This window comes from Helobdella robusta, assembly GCF_000326865.2.
Source record: "Helobdella robusta unplaced genomic scaffold HELROscaffold_10, whole genome shotgun sequence".
In the NCBI taxonomy this organism is placed as follows: domain Eukaryota; kingdom Metazoa; phylum Annelida; class Clitellata; order Rhynchobdellida; family Glossiphoniidae; genus Helobdella; species Helobdella robusta.
In genome coordinates this window covers 1,899,176-1,923,810 of record NW_008703571.1, presented here as the reverse complement: position 1 = coordinate 1,923,810, position 24,635 = coordinate 1,899,176, and the positions used below count along the sequence as shown (strand labels likewise).

Below are 24,635 nucleotides of genomic sequence, written 5' to 3'. Positions count from 1 at the left end.
AGCATACAAACGTATACAAACAAACACTTACTAGAAAATAGGAATGATTGAACTAAGCACAAATCACCATTGACAATCAATATGTTTCCATTATAATTGTATTAAAATGTGAGTAACTGTATCTATTACTTAATAACCTTTATGTAATATTTTATAAACACATGCGTCGTGTTTGCGTGTCTGTGTGTGTGTGTGAGTGTGTGCGCTTGCATGTTTGTGCCTGTGTGTGGATCTTCTTTCCTTATATTGCAGTAATACATATAATATTGTAACGAAATATTTCAAAAAAAACATCTGAGAGATCGAATAATTTTGAACTTTAAATAAAATCGCTGATTCATTATTGGTCGTAAATATATGTTTGTATTTATTTATGTGCGCGCGCGCGCGCGTGTGTGTGAATGTGTGCGTGCGTGTGTAAAAATTAATATTGGATGGCTAAATAAATATTATTAAATATTGTAACTGACACCATGTAATTAGCACATAATAATAATTAACGACAGATTGATTATAAAATTAATCTATACTAAAAATGTTTCTTCAAGCATTCATCTTTCATCAGCCTGCAATCTTCAATAAAATCATATTTTAAAATGGCCATACGCCATATACATATATACATAAATGTGTGTGTGTGTGTGTGAAATAATTCGATAAAAAAAGATAAAACAAAATAATTTAACAGTAGAAAAAAAAACATAAAGAAGAAAGAAAGTGGTATTGCAAAACATCGTGAGAACGAAAAAGCTAATCGAAATTTCGAGAACACCCAACAGCATCATCATCATCATCATCATCATCATCATCATCATCATCATCCTACCCGTCGGCATCATCTAACTCATCATCATCTTCATCTCAACATAACATGCATTCCTCTAGAAAAGTACCCTAATTATTGTGTGATCAGTGATACATCTATCTATCTAATCTATCTATTCGAAAGAACCATAGGCGTGATAAGTTGCTATGCTATAGGCAGCCTATAGGCGGCCTATAGACAGCCTATCTCCGCTACAACAACAACAAACGCGTGTAGTAGCTCTATAAAGTTGTACAGGTTAAATATTAAACAACTAAAACGACATTATCTTATTAAAATATAGTAAAATATATACAGGCAGAAAAATTTTTAATATAATATGTAACAATTAAACAGAATGAATGTTGACAATTGAAAGGTTCATCATTGAAAATAGTACAATCACATTAATTGACATTTTAACTTCTCTTAGAAACGAGTCACAATTACTTCAGATGTAATTTAAATTTCACCATCATCTTCTTCTTCTTCATCGTCGTCATCAGAATAATTATCATAAAAATGTTTATTATTAACAGCTTTATAACAATAACAAAAGGTGAAAATGAATTGTATAAATATATAAACACTTGTATATGTACATTTACTACATTGCAATAATGCAATAAACATCATTGAGACCAATGACGATAACGAAGACGACGACGATGATGATGTCGCCCTAGCTCTTTTTGATCATCAGCAGGATGACGTCATCATCATATTCATCAGCAGGGTGACGTCATCAGCATATACATCAGCACCATTATTGCAATCTTCATCAGCCTGCTTATGGTGTCAACAGCGTATTAACAAATCAATAATTTCAACAATCCAATCAGCTACGTTATAATAATAATCACAATCTTATTGAAAACAATCATCATCACAAAGATGATGATGATGATGATGATTGTAATAAACAGTATCATCATCAGAACGATCCTCATCTGATGATGTAACGAAAAAAAACCCATTATATGAGCTTGGATAGACAGAGTTAGGGTTGAGAGTTGGAAACTATAGATTAAGCTCGTTTGCAATCTTCGAAGCAACGTTCTTGAAACCAATTGACGTGCCAGATATTCGTTTGAATCGGACACCATTGAGCGATAATCGAGGTAGCTTGCAGACCTCCATCTCCCACTGAACCAGCGAATCAGTAGCCGCATCTCCGTGCATGCACACCAGCAAGTACTTCTCTGACTGGTCGAAATCGCAATTGTTGGCCTTCAAGACTCTTTTGATTTCTTCAATTATGCTGTCGGGATGGAGTGACGATGTGGTCTTCATGTTCCATGTGAATCGCAACGATCGTGGCTTCGTGTTGCCACCGTTACCGGCTGATGGGTTGTTATTGCTAGTGTTGCTACTGTAATGGAATGGATGAGCGAATGTCGATGAGGTCGTTGATGCAGATGTTGGCATGGCCGTCGTTGGATTGTTGCTGGTGTTGTTTGGATTGTTGCTGGTGTTGTTTGGATTGGTTGGGTTGTTTGTGTTCAGCTGTTGATGCATTGTGCCTGCTGTCGAAGCAGCTGCTGACGTCACCGACGAAGAGTCACCTGATCCGTCATGCTGCCAATCTGACATGGATCTGGAAAATCAAGTCAGTTATATAAATAAAAACTATGCTGGACAGATGATCAGTTTGGGTTAAGAATGTTATGCCATTATAAATATATTGGTTATTATGTGGAATACAACACACAAACTTGCCTCTTGCTAAATTTTGAGGTCAACTTATCAAGGAACCTGCTCTTGTTAGCATCAGCCACAGCAACACTTGTGTTGTGTGACAGCTGATGATGATTGGTGGAGCTCGGATGGGCAGTGGTCGGCCTACGATCCACCACCTGACCCCCATGAATTGTTCGTCTGCCAGTCACTGCACGAGGAAATTTACTGACCGTCCGCGGTGAGCTGAGAACTGATGAAGTATTGTTGGTGGTGGTGGCTGTAGTCGATGTTGTGGCCACTGATGCTGAGGCGGCTGATGACGATGCTGCATTACTACTCGTAGTGGAACTCACGCTGGGAGGTCGCGTTCGTGGTGATGTAATCGTTGTGGTGTTCCTGTCAATGCAAATTATGATTCCAGATTGAACATTCAAGAAACAGCGCTAGAAATGAATGATTGCTAATGACGCTAGCTCACTGATACAGTTTCGTTGCAAGTGACCGAATTACAGTTATTGCTGTTAAATAATATCTCATTAAATGATGAAAACAACTACAAACTGATTTCTTGAATGTCCACCGGCTGCAGTGGAATCAACAGATGATGACTGAACAGATACCACTGGAGGCTTCCTATCAACTCGACTAGATGTTGATGCTGTTGTGGCTGTTGCTGTTGAATTTGTTGTCGTCAGTGTACCAGCAGTCGTTGTCGAGTTGTTCATCTCTGCAATCTTCACATCATATTTAGTTGTTGTTGTTGCAGCAGCAGTTGTTGTGGATGTTGCTGATGACGGCTGCACAGTTGATGAGGCAGGATTTGAAAGTCTGGCCTGCAGTCGAGATCTCGGGGTTGAAGTTGTAGACGCGGCCGTTGATGATGAGTTTGTTGATGATGTCATATTAGAGGGAGGCAGAAGTTTAGAGCTGTCAAATAAGATTCAAGATAAATTCCGGCTAGGAAAAACTTAAACAATAAGCCATTATACATGCAACTAAACAACACATTTTAGTTAAGTGTAAAAAATAGGGGAAGAAATTACAATGAAAAAAAAATCACTTTTTCAACTCAGGACTGGGATTAGTAACAGGAGTATTATTGTGATGTCGGCTGGATCGATCCAGGGAGGTCCCTCTAGCCACTTCCATGCCATTCACTGTGGTCCTTCGAGATATGCTCGCTCGACCCGATGTTGATGGAGGTGGGTGCGAGGTCTTCTTTGGAATTGTTGTCATGCGCCCTGGTGTGAACTGTTTGGGGTAATTGGAGGTAGTCGCCTAAATCATTACTCTATATATATATATATATATATATATATATATATATATATATATATATATATATATAAACATACATTCAAACTTGATTTAATAACTGAATAATAACTGAAGTGAAGCAATTAAGTAATAATATAAGAGACACAATTTGACAAGAGTTGTCAATGTACCCTTGACATTTCGGCAACGGGCGTCGTTGTACCCCCAGTCGAATGGTTGAACCTCGCCGGTCTCTGTGAATTCGTTGAGGCCGAGATTTCTGTGGCATTCGAGGAAAGAGGCCGCTTGGCTGTTGACGCTGTTGATGATGATGAACTTGTGCCAGCTGTTTCAAAAAATTTTTTTTTCTTTTAATAATACCAATTGTCTATAATTTTTCTAGAGATAACAACAAAGGCAGTATTATCACTAACTAGTCATCATCATCATCGTTGCTATTATTATCATCATTATTACCAACACCGACTAAATCACATACATATGCATCAGCTAAAAATTATGAACTTCTAAAAATAACATCTGCAATGTTTATTTGCACTATACAAATAGATAGAATACGTTATTTATTACCATATAACATCCATCAATTGAAGTTATTTGTAGTTTTATTAATATTAGTATTATTATTATAAATTCTCTCTTAATTAATTTTTAAAAGTATCAACAACAAAAACTCACACACACACACACACACACACACACACACACACACACACACACACACACACACACACACACACACACACACACACACATACACACACACACACACACATCTCATTTACATATTCATGAAGTCACACATCCTACACATTTGCACGTGATATGTGAGTCGTTCTTTGCATTCAAACCAAGTACCAGCAACAGCAGGACCAGGCATCTTAAACCACCATTACACCATCAAAAACAAATTGAAAAAAAAACATCCGGGAAACCTAACCTGTTTGTCTCTGGCCAACAAACTTAGGAACCTTGGAAGTGGAGACAACAGAATGCGCCATGACGTCATTATTGTTGTTTCCATTAATGATGTTGCTGTTGTTGGGGATGGTGGTGGCCGTTGAGGTCGAGGACACGGAAATGGGCAGTTGCTTCAGAGAGAGACTGCTACCATTGGTCAGTTCCTCCATCGACTGTGTGATCGTCATCATTTTTATTCTCATCACTATTATCATATCTCTACCACTATTATCATATCTCTACCATTGTCATATATTTTCATCATCATCATCATCAACTTAATTATTACCAAATAATTTTCCCATCATAATTTTAAACTGGGTGAAACAAATGAATGTATGAAGCGTGAAATGTTTGCACAACAAACTTTCAATAGCTACTAGATAAATCTGCAAGACACAACCACACAAGAAAACAAACTAACATGGCAAATACCAACAGATCAACACACTTGCATGATGCACTCACTAACTGCCTACCAATAAAATAAAAATCAATGAAGAAACCCGAAACCAATCACCTAACAACAAAGAGACATAAACTTGTGAAAAATGGCATTTGTAAATATCTACACACAAACATACACATAAATATACATAAACAGGCAAACATAAACATACAAACAAAAGTAAAAACAAAAATATGGCGCACATATGAATAAAAAACATATAAACCAAAACTAACATCAACATTTTTCTTAGCCAGCAACAGATAAGTGGCCATAATCTCATTGAATTTATTTTGACCTAATGATTCTTCAATATCCTTCCTGCTGTAGCCCATCTGTACTAACTTTTCTGACGTGATAAACAGCGATTAAATATTCTTACAATTAACATAATCTGGATGATGATGCGATGATAATGGCGATGATGGGGCAATGAAATGATGACGATGATGATGACGTAGCGGTAAAACGGTGATGGATAGAGACATATCACAAGAAACAACATGTACAGGCAAAAAATATCAGTCTCCCCGCTCCGGTGAAAATGCTGGTAGTTGAAACTTAAAGGATGCATATTAACAATATCATTACATGATTTTGAAAATATGCTATGATAAAAAAACATAAGACATGACGACGATAGTGATGACACATGATTATAGTATAGAATGAATGAATGAATAAAAGAATGAACGAATGAACGAATAAATGAGTGAATGATGCCGATGCGATGCGCAATTACTAGAGATAAAAACAACAAAAAGAGATTATAATGCTGTCATAAAAACGTGCACTCAACATATCACCAAACCAACAAACATACAAACAAAGAAACAGATAGACAAACGGGCAAACAAACACGCAATCAAACAAACACGCAATCAAACAAACAGACAAACGGGCAAATAAAAAAAACACACAAACAAACATGGCACATAGCATAGCAAAACAAAACATAACTAATCCCACATACCAATCCTAATGGGATCATTGAGATCCTTTTTAACTTCAATGTAAGGTTTCAACTCATCATCAAATCCCATCCCCATCCATTTATCCTTCATTATTGCCTGGTAAAATTAATTGGAGATTTTCTTAAAACCCGTTTTCATTTAATTATCTTCCCCTTTTGAAATTTTTTTTCCTTTAATTTCCTCTCCTTTATGTTTTTAATAGAAGTTGCGCCTTTGACATTTTTAGGCGTTTGGATTAAATTTTTAAATAAAATTTTTAAAAATTTAATCAAATGCATCTTTTTATGATACAATTTTTCCAGCAGCAGTTTACATTATTCAAGTTTAACGAAAGGTCAATATTCGAAATTAGGACAATTTGATTAATCATGCTTGATATAAATAGAAAAGACAATTGAATAAAAGTTTAAATCACTGGCATCATTATTACCAACATCATCATCACCACCATCATAACCATCATAGCAGCAGCGCCAACACAACCAGCACCATTACTACCATCATCTTCATGATCATAATCATGATCATGATCATCGTCATCATCATCGTCATCATCATTATCATCATCATCATTACCTCTAGACTTGCCCTTTTCAGAGGATTGAGTATAAGAAATTTTTTCAGCAGGCTTTCACAGTCAGTTGACATGTAGAAAGGAATCCTATACTTCCCCCTCAACACTCGTTCTCGAAGTTCCTAAAAGTTATCATCATCCAAATCATCATCATTGTCATCGTCGTCGTCGTCATCATCACATCAGTCATCATCAGCAAAAATATTTTTATTGTAATAAACACCAGCTTCAAAATCAAATGAGGAATTTTCTACTTTTAATATAGAAAAAACCCATGAACATATAATCCAACACAACACAATCCTATTGATTACAATAATCCTAATGCCATTCAATCCAAACCATTCTCAACCAATCCCAATCGATTCTTAATCCTAACTTTAAGGTTCTGTCCATCAAATGGTAGTGATCCACTGACTAGCGTATATAGGATAACACCGAGACTCCATACATCAACTTCAGGTCCATCATACTTCTTTCCTATATATTCAAAAATATATATATATCAAGATATATGTGTTTGTATACACTCATTAACTTAAACATATCATCACTTGATAAAAATCTTCAACACTGTCATGAATGCTATAATAATTACACACTTAACATGTTTATAATCACTAAAAAGCCTACTTAACCTCAATTTGACCTTGAATGGTTTTTATCTAACCTTGAAAAAGTTCAGGGGCAGCATAAGGTGGACTACCACAAAATGTGTCCAGCTTGTTACCAGTGGTGAACTCATTGCTGAAGCCAAAGTCAGCAATTTTTATGTTGAGGTCAGCGTCGAGGAGTAAGTTTTCAGCCTGTTGTTTTATTTACAGTAGAATTATTCCTGCTTGGTAATTTTATTTAACTCTAGCTTTAACACCATAATCATAGAAGAGAAAGTACAAATGAATAACTGTGATCAATAAACTTATTTCTCATTAGCAGCTGAGCATAAATAGATAGACCTCAACAGTTTTTATTTCCATGGAATATCTATAATAGAAGCCAAGTTATACAATGCATTTCGAAGTGGACAGTACCTAAAAACACTACACTGAAGTGGCATACATAAAGACACTATACAATATTTTTGCACCAATGTAATATTGTAATATATACATAATTATTGATCTGGAATGTTATTTTTAAAATGTCATCAATCTTATTACTAATCAGTTGCAAACCACAAACTTAATAAAGCACTCAGTCAGATGTCAAAGGAAAGTATATTACTATGAAATTAAAGTACCAACTGATAAATAACCCCAACATGATTATAAATTAAAGATGAAACAATTATCTGAATGTATGTGATTCTATCAGCAAGCACTGGTAGGCAATTATTGAACTTCCAAAAATTTTCAAAATTGAAATTAGCATAAGCTTAACTAGAATATTTCAAGTCAATTTATAAATCTCACAGATAAATAATGAGATTCTATTTAAATGGCTGCTACAGAAACTAATCATGATATGAAGATGTTGTTAATAATGAAGTAATTAATTAATTAATTGATTGATAAAATTATCCGAAGCCATTACATGAAATTATGAATATAATTGGCAGGTCACAATATGGCTGATCAGTGCCATAGTACACATAGAAAGGAAGAATAAATCAATATTGAAAAAAACCATATTAAGAGTGGATAAATTAACCTATGAATTTGTAAACCTTCATAAATAATGGTAACACTTATTAAGTCCTCAGTAATTTATCTCCACCGCTCTAAAATATCTACTTCATATATAAGAAATCATTCAACAGAAAATCTTAACTTTTAAAATAATTCTTTTTACAATCATAATTTGAAACTTTAAAACAAGCTAACAAACATTGCCTTAGCAATTTTAAATTACATGCGTTATGCATTGACCTCATTTTCACCCAAATATTACACACACACACACAGACGAACACGCACACATACATACACGCATAATACACGCACGCAGACACACAAACAACCCATCCATGCTCCAAAACAATACTTCAAGCAGCGCCAACCTTTAAATCTCTGTGGACAATATTCTTCTGATGACAATATTCCACAGCTGAAACTATCTGGACGTTTGTGAAATGAATAATAATGATAATGTTATAAAATGTTGATTAGCAGTAGCAGTGGAAATAAAAAATTATAATGAACAATTTTAATAAGTAACAACAGTGTTCCATGAAAATACACGCATACACACAAATTTAGCATTGTACATAATACATAAACATAAATATACAATCCCTTTGGTAGACTAAACATTCTTTATATATTCAGAGAGAGAAAAATAATGATGACAAACTTATCTGGTCTCCATCAATGATAAACGACGAAAAAAAACATCAACAGATTTAAAGATACATAGAAATATGCAAACCAATTTATTCATTCATACACACATACATGCATGGATAACAAACAAACATACAAACAAACATACAAACAAACATACAAACAAACATACAAACAAACAAACAAACATATATAGACACCCATACATACACACCCATACATACACACCCATAATCACAAGTGTAAATGCATACATTCATTCAAAACAGAAATACTAAAATATATACCAACATGTGAATGGGCCTAGGAAAACAAACAAATAATATAAACACAAATCACAAACGTGTTAAAATTATTAAAATGAACCCTAAATACAATACATCCCACCAACAAACAACATGGCATTTCAGCAAGTCCATTATACCATCCTCCTGATTAACATTATTACAATTTGTCAGATGCCCAATGTAGTCAAGTAGTATTAGTAATAGTAAGAGAAAAAGTTAATAATGCTAACAGAAACAAACAATAATACTAATAAATTAGGTCTCTGACATTATGCTTATTAAACTTATAACATAAAAATATAAAAACAAACAAAACGAAGCCACACAAATCCAAAAACAACAACAACAACAACAACAACAACAGAGAATAAGAACATTAAAGGATAAAATAATGCAGAAAAACAACATGAAACACAAAGCTGAATAAATAAGTAATGACAAAACGAAATGAGAACAGAACAAATAACTTCAAACAAACAAGTGTTCAAAAATAAAAAGAAAGGATAAAATGTTGCTAGTACAATTATTTATTGAAAGCTTCAGGCTAAAAAGCTTAACAAACACATCAAGAATAAAAAATCCGAACGTAGTGTTTGATCTTACATATCTGTGCATAGAGAAACATAGGGAGAACAACATAAAATAAAACATACAATCAAAAACAAACAAATACAATAATTTTTAAATAACATCTATTTTAAATACAATCGCAGCACATAAAAAACGTATAAACACCAAACATTCAAAGAGAAACCAAATATAACATAACAAAATGCTGACAAGCACTCATAGAATGGCATAGATTTTACAGGTAATGAAGAAAACTGAAGATACACATTTCTATTATTATTTTTTGCTTTCCATAAAATCTTTTTTCGGCTTTTTCTAGCAGTCAACCATTTGTGGACACAGTATGAAACAGGTACATACATACACACACATATACATACATAAAGATAGGACCATGCATATTCAATCACAATATATGCTCCATACAATTCATCATTAAAATCTAATTCCTATCTAATATACACTAATGCACTCTATTATTATTATTATGAATACTGTCTTTATTATCATCATTGTTCTTGTTGTTATCATTTTAGGTGTCACAAGTTATTTACATTTTTTAACAATTTTAAAAGTCTGTAAATAAAATTCCTGTGGTGGTAAATGTGTAATATGTGTTATAAAATACAACGTAACGCAATGCATACACATATCAATAAGTTAGCAGAAGAGCCACATGCGTTTTGCATATTTGAAGAGAGAGAGAGAATAAACAAACAAACCAACGTGTCAACACCATTGACACTTCCACTATTAATATTAATATAATTGTCAACATTCATCGTTATTAATACATACCAGTATTGAAAGTTTTTAAGTATATTTGATATTCTCTCTTTCAGATTTTCTTTACAGGCAAGTAAGCCAACAACAAACAAACAAGACACACCTATATATGACAAACCCAAAAATCAACCAACCAACCAGCCAGCCAAACACATCATGCGAACACATAAAATACATAATAAGCAAACCACCCACACACGCACGCACGCACGCACACGCGCGCGCGCACACACACACAAACACACACATATATATATATATATGACAACAAGCACATAAACTAACCAACAGCTAGCCAGCCAGTCAAACAAACCAACACGTCAGACATGCAATATTCATAGCAGCAAAAGTGCTAATTTATTCCAAAAAATTGTTTTGGTGAGAAAACGGATTGAAAAAATAGAAAAATGATGCTGAGATACCATGAAAGAGAAAAAGTAAAAGAGAAAAACTAAAAGGGAGAAAGAAAAAGACAGAAAAGAGCGAGAGAAACAGAGAGAGATGAAGAGAGAACACAAAATAGAGATAAAAAAATGAGAGGGAGAGAGGAGTGAGGCAGAGCAAAAAAAAAGAAAGAGAAGAAAATGATACAAACATCTTTTGTAAATGAAGTGGTTGTAAGAGGATAAAAATTGAGGTAAAAAATAAAATATAATTGATAAACTGCATAAACACAGCATAAAATATATAAAAGTGGACATGCAAGATGGCGTGGTGGAATGGCCAGGACGGGATGACTGGACATCACTTGGACATCACATCATCATCATCGACAACAAAATCATCATCAAAAACGACAATATTATCCTTATCCTATACCAAACCATCTATCCAAATTATCACCATCAACCGGTTTTGCATTTACATAATCAAGTTTGTCAGTGAGGAGATGATCAACATTAAAAGCGTCCTCATTAACATCATCAGCAATCTCATACCCCAGTCAACATTATCAACCTCAATCACAACATTCCAACAGCATTACTGTCACTATCACAGTCTTCTTCTTCCTTAAGAGCATCATCACCCTCCTCATCATGTGAATTTTATAAAATGCATACATATCATAACCATAAACATGTACACCTGTCAAACTGCACATAAATATTCACAAACACTAATGTTTAAACAGGTACGACGTGTGCAGGTGTGTGTATGTGTGGGTGTGTGTACGATCGCACGTGCGTGTGTCCATAAACACTCAGATAATAAAAAAAACCTAGATAAAAGATAATAATAAAAATGCCAGCTGACCTGTCTAAATTTAGCTCTTGCTTCCTTCTCCTTCATCCGGCCATGTGCTACCAGATAGTCAAACACCTCGCCTGGAATAAACAAACAATCATGGGTTATTACAATTACCATCCTTCCAATTATGACAATAATAACGATGATGATTGTTATTCAAAGAAGACACTTTTTATAAAGTGCGGCGTTTCATTTTATGAGTAGTTTTAACAAGCCCGTTAAAATCCAACATACAGACAACAAGCAACGTTGACTGATATGATCATAAAAAACATCAACATTCATCACTGTCACTGTAATCATTCTTCAATCATCATCAGTACTCCTCATCAGCATTATTCATCATCATTATCATTATCAGCAGCAGCAGCAGCGCCATCATCATCAGTACTCCTCATCAGCATTATTCATCATCATTATCATTATCAGCAGCAGCAGCAGCGCCATCATCATCAATATCACCACCATTCAGCTTGTCAATATCATTACCTCCACTTGCATATTCCATGACGAGAAACAAGGTTTTTTCCGTCTCAATGACTTCGTAGAGTTTTACTAGGAATATCAGATAAACAAATAAATGAATTAAAATAAATAAAACCTTCAAGCAAAAAACACTACAAAACAAACAAAACAAAATAATATATTTTTATTAAGAAATGAAAAAAAACCCAAAAATTATGATAACAAGAAACCTATGTTTGGATGGTCCAGCACTTTCATTATGCGAACTTCTCGAAACAGCTGTCGAATTAATTATTATAATTTAATTTACTAATTTATTTTATTAAATGGGCTTAATAATATTAACCAAAACAATTGTTATTTAAAAATTTGGCCATATGAGAATAACATTCATAGCAACAAAAATAATAATAACAACAATAACGAGATGAATAATAGTAAATTAATATTAAGTGCATGATGCCTCTGATAAGATATTGAAAAAGTTGAGCTTGAATGGTTTCATTTTAACATTCCACACATTCTTGGTAGTTACTTATACTGACTGCAAACTAAAACAAAACTCATGTGTGTGTGTGTGTGTGTGTGTGTGTGTGTGTGTGTGTGTGTCTATACTCGTGTGTAATATTCATCATACAATATACGTTGGAAGGAGATCATACAAAATAGATTTACAAGGCAGATACATAACCCTGCATACATACATATGCTTACTCATTTATAACAAAGTTCCCTACCCTTAGCTTATTGAAGAATATCATAAATCAACGCCATCCTCATATCAACTTATCAACAGCAGCATCTATATCCATTGCTGATTTATTTATTTATAAAAATAATAATAATAATATAATCATATCATCACTTATGTAGTCATCATCTGGCCATTACCCAAACTAACCCACCATCATTACAATAATTAAGAGTGTTGTTATAATTACAACATTACAATTATTCATCATCACCTGTAATCTTATGGCTGTCTTTGCAACCATATTTTAAAAGTTTATGCTATCAATACGCCGTTAATTCTCTTCCTCGCTATTTCAAAAATCTGCCATGATCTCTTAACAACTATAATAATACTGATTTCTTATTCAAGTAAAAATATTGACGCATAGAGTATGCTTAAAATGCTATGGAAATATAATGAAACAAAATTACACCTTCAAACACCGCAATATAAATGAAATTAAATTCAAAGTAACTCTTTTAATTTCTAACACTCTATTTTTTAAAAATTCCACAAAAAATATTTAAAACAAATTTCATATAGCACACATAAGCACAACAGCTTCATTCTTAATTAATTAATTTACTATATATATATATATATATATATATATATATATATATAAGTTGTTTGCTCACATTTCTCATGTTCCGTATTTGATGTTCTTCTTACATTAAGTGTGCATGCAGTTGCAGGCAGATGGTGAATTTTTAAAGAATGTGCTTATGTCTGTATATATATATATATATATATATATATACATATACATATATATATATATATATATACATATACATATATATATATATATATATACATATATATATTTATATGTGTGTGTGCGTGTGTTAATGTGTTTACATGTGTCTGTGTCTATCTGGGTAAAACTTGAACTACTTAAAATAGCATTTTTCATTTATCCGAAAAACAAATTTTGTCTCAAATTTAAAACTTCTTTTAACGAACACCGCTAAACAAAAAAAACTATAAATAAAAAATGCTTCAGTTTCTTTAAAATAAAATTATAAAGCTTATTAATAAACACGTTGAGTTCGTACGTATTCATAATTTTGTTGAATTAAATCAATAAATTACACCAGGTAAGAATGAAATAGCTCACTGGTTCATAAATAAACACAAAACCGTGTTATGAATCAATGAGTGACATTGTGTTTATTTAAATTATCATCTGAGAAGAATTGAATTGATAGCTGTGTGTGTGCGTGTGTGTGAGTATGTGAATGTGTGTGTGTGCACACACCTACATACACGATGAAAGCACTAGTAAAATGTACATATAATTTGCACATTTCATTGTCAACATAACCATCAATGCCATTTGCATATGTTTAACCTCCCTCAATTCTATTTACAACACTGCTCTTACAATCTAATAAATCTTAGTAACAATCCAATAATCTAGATACCATATAAAGATATTGTATAACATTTTGTGGATAAAAATGTGTAAATGAGACTCTAAATATATGACACTATATACGTGGGCGGCACAGTGATGCAATGGTAAAGTGTCTGGCACTGGTATTAAAATGACCAGATTCGACCGCAACTAGATCCTTGCCTATCATTTTGTGACGCTTGGTTTCATGTGTATTCACATGCACTGTGTGTTTTTTGTTGATGCCGTTGAAAAAAAGGTTCCTGATAAAATAAATAGATAAATAAATGTGCACACAAACAGTACATACAGATGAACACACATTTAACTGGATATTTATTTGCATGATAAGATATTTACTGCCGATGCATACATATTTTACATCACAAACTTATTTAACTTATTTTTAAAATAATAACTTACCTATATTTTTCCGATAAAAGTAATTGATATAAACAAAATGATTTATTCACTGATAGCCAGAACAAACAAGAATATATCTATAAATAAATAAATAAACAAATCTATATGCAGTGGCGGATATAGACAACTTTGACGGGGGAGGGGGGGGGCAGAATTTTGAAAATGTTTAAAAGTTTATATTTTTCAAATTTGGACAGGGGGCCAATTATATTTTTAAATAAACTTGTATCGTATTTATATAATAAATAGCGTTATTTTTTATTGTTAAAAAGAGTCAATCTCTAAATTTTTTTTTATTATTTAACGCTGTCTTGAATTGAACCGATGATAACGGGAGGAGCCATGGCCCCCTCTCCCCCTATATCCACCACTGTTTATATGTATGCCTAGGTGTCTTTCTATATATATATTATATATATATATATATAATGTATACTAAACACAAAAATATTATCAGACAAAGTTTTTGAATAGGCAAAAATAGCTGAAGGACAAACAAAATAATATGCAAAAAAAAGAGGTAAAGAAAGAAAAATCCGGAAAAATTAAAAAATAAATTGCCATAAATAAAAAATAGCTGGATTATAAACATGGAAAACTTGTGAAGCCTAGCAATGGCTGAGAACACCCACAAAAAACAAAAACTACAAAAAAAAGAGCTTTACAGATACAGTAACAACAAAACAGAGTAAGAATAAAACAATGAAGATAATGACTTGGAATGAATTGTTTTGACACATTTCAACATAATTAAAAATGAGTAGTTGAATATGCTAGTTGTTTCTGCTGTTTCAGTACTATCCTGTTCCACCATTAAGGATGATGTTTAACTAGCTGCTCTCTTTTTCCTCACACAAACACACATACACATACATACACACACACACACACACACAAATACACACACACAAATACACACACACACACAAATACACACACACATGCCTGCAAATAAAACTGACAAAACAGTATATATAAACTGCACATTTATTCATTAAGACCCTAGCTACTAGTTAATACATAAAACATTCATTATAGCATGTATACAGTAATGTCATATGCCTCTCATGACATATGCATGTAGAGTGCACATACCACATTTGGCAAATAAACATACAAAAATAGGTGAGAAAGATCTTGATGTAGCACGTACAGAAATACACAGAAATATGCACACACAAAAACATACATGCACACACATGCAAACATGAACACTCACTTATATTGATTCAATCTAAAAATAATTAAAGCTAGCAGACATAACAGTAAATAGGAAAATGATAATGAACATATGTTGTTAGAAAAAAAAGAAATCATGGTCGGTTGGTCACAAAAAACTGTACAAAAAGTATAAATGATGTACATATTTACACTTTCTTATATTATAAACATGTCATATATAAAAGAAAACATATGCATACATATGCATATGAAACAATCAAAAGCTGCATACAAAACTAATTTTGAATTCCAACAAACCATTTTCCTACATAATGTGTATACTGCATATTTGTACATGTATGATGCATTCATACATGTACAAAAATTGTATGTCCTAAATGCATAAGTGGTACAAGGGCATGTATGTGCATGGCAGCCTGTGGAGAGAACATCAGTAGTTTGTTTAATGTGATATCAGAATACAGATTTATTGACTGCAGTAAGATGAAAAATTATCAACACATTCTCATCATGAAAGCTAGTACATCACTCTAACATCTATAATAACACTAAATAAATGATAACATAATCATTAAAATGATGATGATCAAAATGATGATGATGATGAAAATGATGAAGAAGAGGAAGAAGATGAAGATGAGAACATAAAGATGACACTTATAGTGCAAAACATCTCAGCAAATACAGCAATGTACAAAACATTGGGTTAACTGACTGGCTGGCTGGCAAGTGTGCAGTATAATTCCAGGCACAATAGCCTCCAACAAAACTCCATTACAATGAAAAGCAAAATAAAAGTGCATCAAAAAGTAGATGAAAATGCAAAAAGTACTATTTATCAGAATGAAATATTATTTAGGCCAGAGGCTCTAGCATTTTTTCAAAATCTGATGATGTCCATTTGTATTCCAGTGTTACATCATTTAACGTCAAACATTTAAATCTATGGATCAGATTTAAGTAAAGTTTACTCAGCTAAACAAGTAAAAAGTAAAAAAAACTGTATAAATAAAAACTAATATATAGAATAAAAACTTTGCAAAATTGCAAGCAACATGGGAGAATACATTTTCAATCGAAAAATTTTCATTGTAAAAAAACTGACAAAACTAACCCTAATGTAATGTAATGTAGTTTGATAAGCAGCATAATTGCTAGCATTGTAATTGTTAATGTAATGTTGCTGATTTTGTTAAAACCATTGCTCACATGCTGTACATAGCATAATATAACGTCATTAATAACATTAACAGAATGTACAGAGGGCAAATACATTATAAAAATGTGTTACTGCAAGAACATTATGTGCAGTTTGCACAATCACATAACGTCAATCAATATCAGATGAGATGAAAAAACAAGTTGAATGGATAACAAGCGTATATAAAAATTATAACAGGAAAAATACAGCATCTAAAACTTAATACTGTTACTACCATACACAATACTGAATAATTATAGACATTTACTATAGAATAAATTGTTAGATAAATAAACATAAACATGATATAGATTGATAATGAATCAATCAATATATAATCTCATTAAATGTGTGTAGAGTCTATGTACCATACCCACACATGATGTATTGTTATATGCAGGCTTCACAGTTTTGTAGTATTTCAGTGTGTGAGCCCATTGTGTGTGTGAGTCTGTGTGGTCATGTTTGTGTGTGTCTGTATGCTATTTGTGCGTGTATGGGTCTGTGTTTGTTTGCTTGTGCGTGCGCTTGTCTGCCTGAGTGTGTGTGTGTGTGTGTGTGTGTGTGTGTGTGTGTGTGTGTGTGTGTGTGTGTGTGTGTGATTTCGAAAATACATGGGTACTAGAATGTAAAAGGATGAGCATTGGAATTTTAGATAAAACAGTGAAACTTATACCATGAGTAATTAATACCATCCTTTTATAGGACAACATAGAAAAATACTCCTTGGTATAGCAAATAAAATACTCTGCATACATACATACCTGGATGTATAGTATACATCCATATGCATAACATACAGGCACACATACATAATGACACACATAGAAATTATAAATATATATATATATTATATATGTATATATTTTACATAGACTTATATATCATATACATATACATATTATATACATACATATACATATAATCTATACTTTAATATGTGTACGAGATATATATATATATATGTGTGTGTGTGTGTGTGTGTGTGTGTGTGTGTGTGTGTGTGTGTGTGTGTGTGTGTGTGTGTGTGTGTGTGTGTATATACAATATTGTATGCATTACTAATACATACATATAAGCGGTGAGTCTACTCTGCATAGAAAGACAGCTGATGCAAGGGTGGAGATCCAGTGATGATTAAATATTAACACTGATGATGGCAACACAGTGGTAAGTGATAATAGTAGTGATGATGCAGCGGTAATAGTAGCAGTGGTGATGAAGTGAGATGACGATGACCATGATGATAACTACGATGATGAAAATTGTGATGATGATTAAAAATATTTTTAAATAGTACATGAAACATTGATAAATGCGGCAGTAGTCACTAGTCCATTCATAAATATTCATGATGTGAGATGGGCCAACATGCATTCTGTTAAACATAGCAGTACAAACAAAAACAAGATATTTCAACAATAAAAAAATTAATAAACAATGACAACAATATCAAAAGACATCTACAACAAAAAAGAAGACAGCAAAAAACAAACATGGAAAATATCAATGCAAAATCACTGAAGAGCAAAGCCAAGTTCTCTTTATTACATACAATGTTGTTCTAAAGCAAACAGCCCAAGTAGAAACAACAAACTTATTTAATTGTACTATAATTTTTCCATTGTATTTCCTTTCAACAACATCATCATTCTTTTCAGTCCCATCATCATTAGTCATCAACATCATCCAGTTGTTGTCACTGATTGCTTGTTAACTACAGGTGCTATCAACATTTTAGGAAAATCAGCTATGTGGTTTCAATAACATCATCATATTATTTCATAAACATCTCCATGCTATACAAAGATATACACAGTTCAATAACTTTTATGACTATTATCATCACAAAGAATCATTTTTTTCATCATCAACAAAACCTTTCATCATTCTATCCAACTCTTATTAAGAAGTATTAAAATTATTTTAGAAAAAAAAATATCACCACACCAACCGATCATCATCATCATCATAATCAGAAAAAATGTTTTAATCATCATTATCATTATCACCAAACTTATCATCATCATCGTAGTCATCCTCACCATCAGCCATGTGAACAACCAGCCAATGCTTATTAATTTGCAGCAATATTTTTTCAACAAAGATTTATATCATCCCCCAGATCTAATTATCAGGTATAAAAAAACACACACCACACAAAAACATAACAAACAAACCGGCACTGCTTTTAGTTTGTACTCAATGAAGTAACATCAAACATAACTACAACAAACATATCAAGTAACATGGCATAATATGTACAAATGACAACAGAAGTAGCATGGAACTTTTCCAAAAATGTACAATATGAACACAAACACCTCTTGCTCATTCAATACTGATGCATTCAATACTAGCTTAAATTATGTGAATCTTTCTTTGTTGAGATCATCCTTAAAAATTCAACTGAATATATTTCAATGTACATACATGTCTCTATGTATGTTGTACATCTATTCTGCAAGTTATAAGCCATGCTATTTGTTCATATACAAATAACTTTATATATGCTGACTGGGAAGAGGAAGAATGAAAGACACAATATAATTATAGGTTTATTACAATTATTATAAGCAGCAGTAGTAGTAGTAGTAGTAGTAGTGGTAGTAGTAGTAGTACTACTATCATCATCATCATCATCGTAAATGATATCATTATCATCATGAACATCATTATCACTACCATCACAGTGCCTTTAATGTGATAAGCGTGTGTGTGTGTGTGTGTGTGTGTGTGTGTGTGTGTGTGTGTGTGAACTATATAATGGAGTTGAAGTATAGAAGTAGAAACATTAATCATGACTCTGCTGTGCTGAGTCAGTAAAGATTTTAAAAAAGTACTGAATTGAAAAATTAAAAAAAAAGAAATTCAAAGAAACAAATTATGAAAAAAAAAGATTTATTTACCTTCCCATCCATTCATCATTCCATTCATTCATCCATCCTTCATTCATCCATTAATCTTTCTACACCTCTACCCATCCATCCATCAATCAATTAATCCACAATTATTTAATTACCCATGCTCATATGATGAGCAAACTTTAAATACATTCCACACAGCCACACAAACATTATAACACAAACTAGAAACCCATTTAATTAATTTATCATGCTGTATAATATATTGTTTACAGAGATACACAGACAAAAACATACATTCAGTATTATCATTAGTCATAATCATTAAAACACTATCTTAATACATAGCAACAAATATATAACATCACAACATAATAACATCACAACATAACACAACATAATCACGCTTAACAACAAAAGAAAGAACACACATGAACATAATGTTTACGAAATTTATTAGCTCAGTAGAGTAAAAATAACAATGGCTGATGATAATAATAAAAGCTTTCACATCATATTATAAGCAGCAGTTGATTGAAAAAAAAAAAGCGATGATGATGATGATGAAGACGACTATAGTAATAATGATAACAGATAATAACATCTATAACACAAATAAACACACATTTCTGTTCATGAGGTGAAGTAATTAAAAAATTGTAACCACCATCATCTGCTTATGATGATAATGAATCATCACCACCATAACCTCTCAGCATCTATATATTTTCAGTCTTATAAACATCCTTATTATTACAATTTTCATCAGAATTTTCAATAGTCATCACCATTATAATAATTTCACCATTATTACTCATCCAATTACAATGAAAAAAACCTAAATGGTTTTTATCCAACATTAAATACAACATTACTTCTTATCACCATTGTCATCATTCCCATCCTCATCATCATCGTCACCACCATCATCATCAGTAATGTGATCAAGATTATAACATTTTTCATTGTTAGTCATCATCATTTTAAATTCTATCTCCTATCATTATCATGATTTTCTCATCATTAACGTTAACGCTATCACCATCATTATCATCATCATCCACATCATCATTACCACCATTATTATTATCACCATGACATTACTATATCATCATCATTATCGTCACCCAACATTAGCATCATCACTCAGTCAGTTGAGAAACACATCTTAATAATATTCATCACTATACATGTTTATCTTGTATGAAAGTTTTGTAACATGCATCATGTTTAGTGCATTGTGCCAAGAGTTTTTAGTAGTAATAACAACAACAACAACAACAACAACAACAACAATAATAATAATAATAACATTATTAACTGTTATAGGCCAAAATAACAATAATATAGACACATTTACTCATGAGCAATGTTTAACATTTCAAGTGCTTCTAACTGAATGTATTATAGTCACTTATTAATATTTTTTTATTTTATCATCAGATTTACATATTCATTCAGTTAACTGTGTTTTTTTATATTCAGTTTATTATTACCCTTAGTTTTAGATATAACAATTTCAATTAAGTCAGCTGATTGGATGATGTATAATAGAGCTATTCTATCTGCTTAATAAACAACCATTATACAAATTAAGCTATTATAACTCTACTTATCATTAAACAGAATCATGAAAATTAATTTAGCAACAAAAATGTCACTTATTAATATTTTTTTATTTTATCATCAGATTTACATATTCATTCAGTTAACTGTGTTTTTTTATATTCAGTTTATTATTACCCTTAGTTTTAGATATAACAATTTCAATTAAGTCAGCTGATTGGATGATGTATAATAGAGCTATTCTATCTGCTTAATAAACAACCATTATACAAATTAAGCTATTATAACTCTACTTATCATTAAACAGAATCATGAAAATTAATTTAGCAACAAAAATGTTGATTACAGATTGATAGCTCCAAGATATCAACACAAACATATGATCAATTGACTGATGATTAATGATATATTAATTAATTCATTCATTCATTTATTTGTCTCATTTACTAATTATGTTTATGCCATTTGTTCATTTATCTAATTCATTCATTTTTTAAAATCTGATAAAGATAATCAAAACCATATAATAATAATAACAATTAATGAAAACCTTTTGTAAGCTTGTGCTGTTCAGCTGTGTCTTGTCAATGATTTTTATTGCAACCTGAACATTGAATATTTTTGAAAGGAAAAATTAAGATGACTATTTTTGATAAAAACAAATAAACTGATAACTAAATGCAGTATAAGTAAAATTTGCATAAGTATTTCCAGTGTTTCTAGTTTCTGTGCTACAGTATTCCATATTTATTCAATTATACCATTATAGTATAATGAATGGACAAAACTAATTCTACTTCTCATTTATTGGAATGGCATCATCACTGTAAATTAATAACCCAACCACTAATATTATTTTAACTTGAAAAGTTTTAAATTCTTAAAATTATAAAGCCATGGCGTAAATAATTTAAATAAATATAATTTAAATAAAATTTTTTCATACCTCTCTGTCAGTCGGAATGTGTTTGGCCAATTTGACCTTGGCAAAATTACCCTTCCCGATGGTTTTCATTAATCGATACTTGCCGATGTGAGGTTCATCTCTCAATCTACTCGAGCCAGTCATTCGGTTGCCATTTGTTATTGTTGTGCCATCCTCCACGCTCTTAAAGTAAATTTCAATCAAACATTATTATTGCTGTGTTTGTAACTACTGCTATTTTTATTTAAATTTTACATAATAATAAGTGAATCAAAAACTGAGTATTAATGCACTGCCTAATTTTATAAAAAAAAATATAATCCAAATAGCAGAATCGATGTAACAATAATAACTTTAATTTAATTAATGGATCAGGAAATTTAATTTTAAACAATGTAAAACAAAACCAAAAACTCTGAAATTACAAACTTTGGAGTGATTAGAATTTTTTCCAGTTTCTCTATTTATAAATTCAGGTAATGGCTGCATGGGTGTTCTCGAGTTAGAACTAGCAGGAGTAGCTGAGGGGGCCCTTGAAGATGTTCTACCAACTCCACTTCTTATCCTGGAGCCCCCAATATTTGGCCCTCCTGACCTGAAAGTGGACGTTGCCGTATTTGAAACCACAGAAGCAGCAGGGGTGGCAACTGCAGAACTCATCTTTTTATTAATTTGCAGTTGATTTTAAAAATTTAAGTTCTAAGCTCTTGGCCAAGGGATCAAAATTCAGCAAATCAACTGAGGAAAATCAAAGAAAAGAATTTTTCCTTTCCTATCTCTGATCTTTATCTGATCACTTCACTTGCTTGCTGCTTCTTTTGTTGTCACAACTTTTTGTCCGCTAGAGCTAGATAATGCAACCAGGACAACATCTGACAGTCTATTTAATAATTTAATTTTTTAATGTAGATAATAAATGACGATGTAATCGATAAAAATTACAATACCGATTTCTTATTAAATATTAATTATGATTATCATGAAAACGATTCATATTTATTCCATCATTCATTTTCATTTTTTTAAGGTTATTTTTCTAGTTTAGTAGTCTGACACTGACAGCTTAATAAATTTTAAAACAGAATAAAATAAAAAAAACTGAAAACATTTATCGACTGATAAAACAAAAATAAATCATTAACATTTACTAAATAAAAAATAAATCAATAAAAATTATTTACTGATAAAAATCCGATCGCAGATTTAAAATTATCCATGATTGATTGGAAAAGATGGCGTTCTACAAAACTGAAAGATCAAAAATATACACATACAAATTCACTTTTAAACATTAGTTTGGTTTCCAAGTAAGACATCAGAATGATTTATTCTGCACCATCATAAGTTGAAAATATAAAATTATCTTTGACTAATTCGTTTAAACAAGGCACCTCAAAAAAACTTATTAACTCCTCCAATATACCATTATTGCTATATAAACGTATTTATCTTCTATATATTTTTTCAGTCGTTTGAAGACTTTTGTTCGAAGCTATCGAAACCATCATTTAAATTGATAAATTTGGAAAATTATATAACCAATAACACTAATAAACAAACTTTACGCAACGTTATGACTTACGACGCAATATAAAGAAGCAAATGCATGCACGCAGTCAAAAAAACAAGCATCAAATGGGTCCTAGCAAGCAAACGAAGCAGAATTCACGTTTCCGTGTTTATCTTATCAATCAATTCTTTTCGGTGTCCAATTTTATCCTACGTTTCTATTTAGGTACATTTACGACTGCAAAAACACTATTATAAAATATGAGACACAGCTATTGATTTTCTCCATAGCACCTACGCATAAGTTCTAAATAATCCTTGACGAGTTGTTAAGAAGTAAAAACAAAGAAGTGTAGTGTATTCGAATAGTTCTTTTTAATTTCCACAAAATCTGTACGAAAATTCCAGCTGTTTTACACGAGACAGCAAAACAGGAGTTCCCAAATACGAACTTACCCATATCAATTAAAGAGAAA

The 24,635-nt window shown here is 31.9% G+C and overlaps 2 protein-coding genes across 2 annotated transcripts; both read right to left on the bottom strand.

The window, feature by feature from the left end:
- Positions 1 to 1,828: 1,828 nt before the first annotated feature.
- Positions 1,829 to 2,140, bottom strand: HELRODRAFT_137336 (hypothetical protein; the record flags this gene model as incomplete). Its single annotated transcript, XM_009011890.1, has 1 exon — positions 1,829 to 2,140. A coding segment is annotated over one exon (312 nt), but the record flags the coding sequence as incomplete, so codon positions are not given.
- A 3,099-nt stretch (positions 2,141 to 5,239) lies between these two features.
- HELRODRAFT_71411 (hypothetical protein) lies at positions 5,240 to 22,794 on the bottom strand (the record flags this gene model as incomplete). The annotated part of the gene is made up of 11 exons (XM_009011889.1): positions 5,240 to 5,520; positions 6,145 to 6,241; positions 6,722 to 6,841; positions 7,099 to 7,199; positions 7,390 to 7,525; positions 8,719 to 8,775; positions 11,899 to 11,969; positions 12,382 to 12,447; positions 12,588 to 12,636; positions 22,276 to 22,329; positions 22,672 to 22,794. The coding sequence occupies 11 exons, from the start codon at positions 22,792 to 22,794 to the stop codon at positions 5,240 to 5,242; spliced, it is 1,155 nt and encodes a 384-aa protein (XP_009010137.1).
- Between the last annotated feature and the right edge of the window lie 1,841 nt (positions 22,795 to 24,635).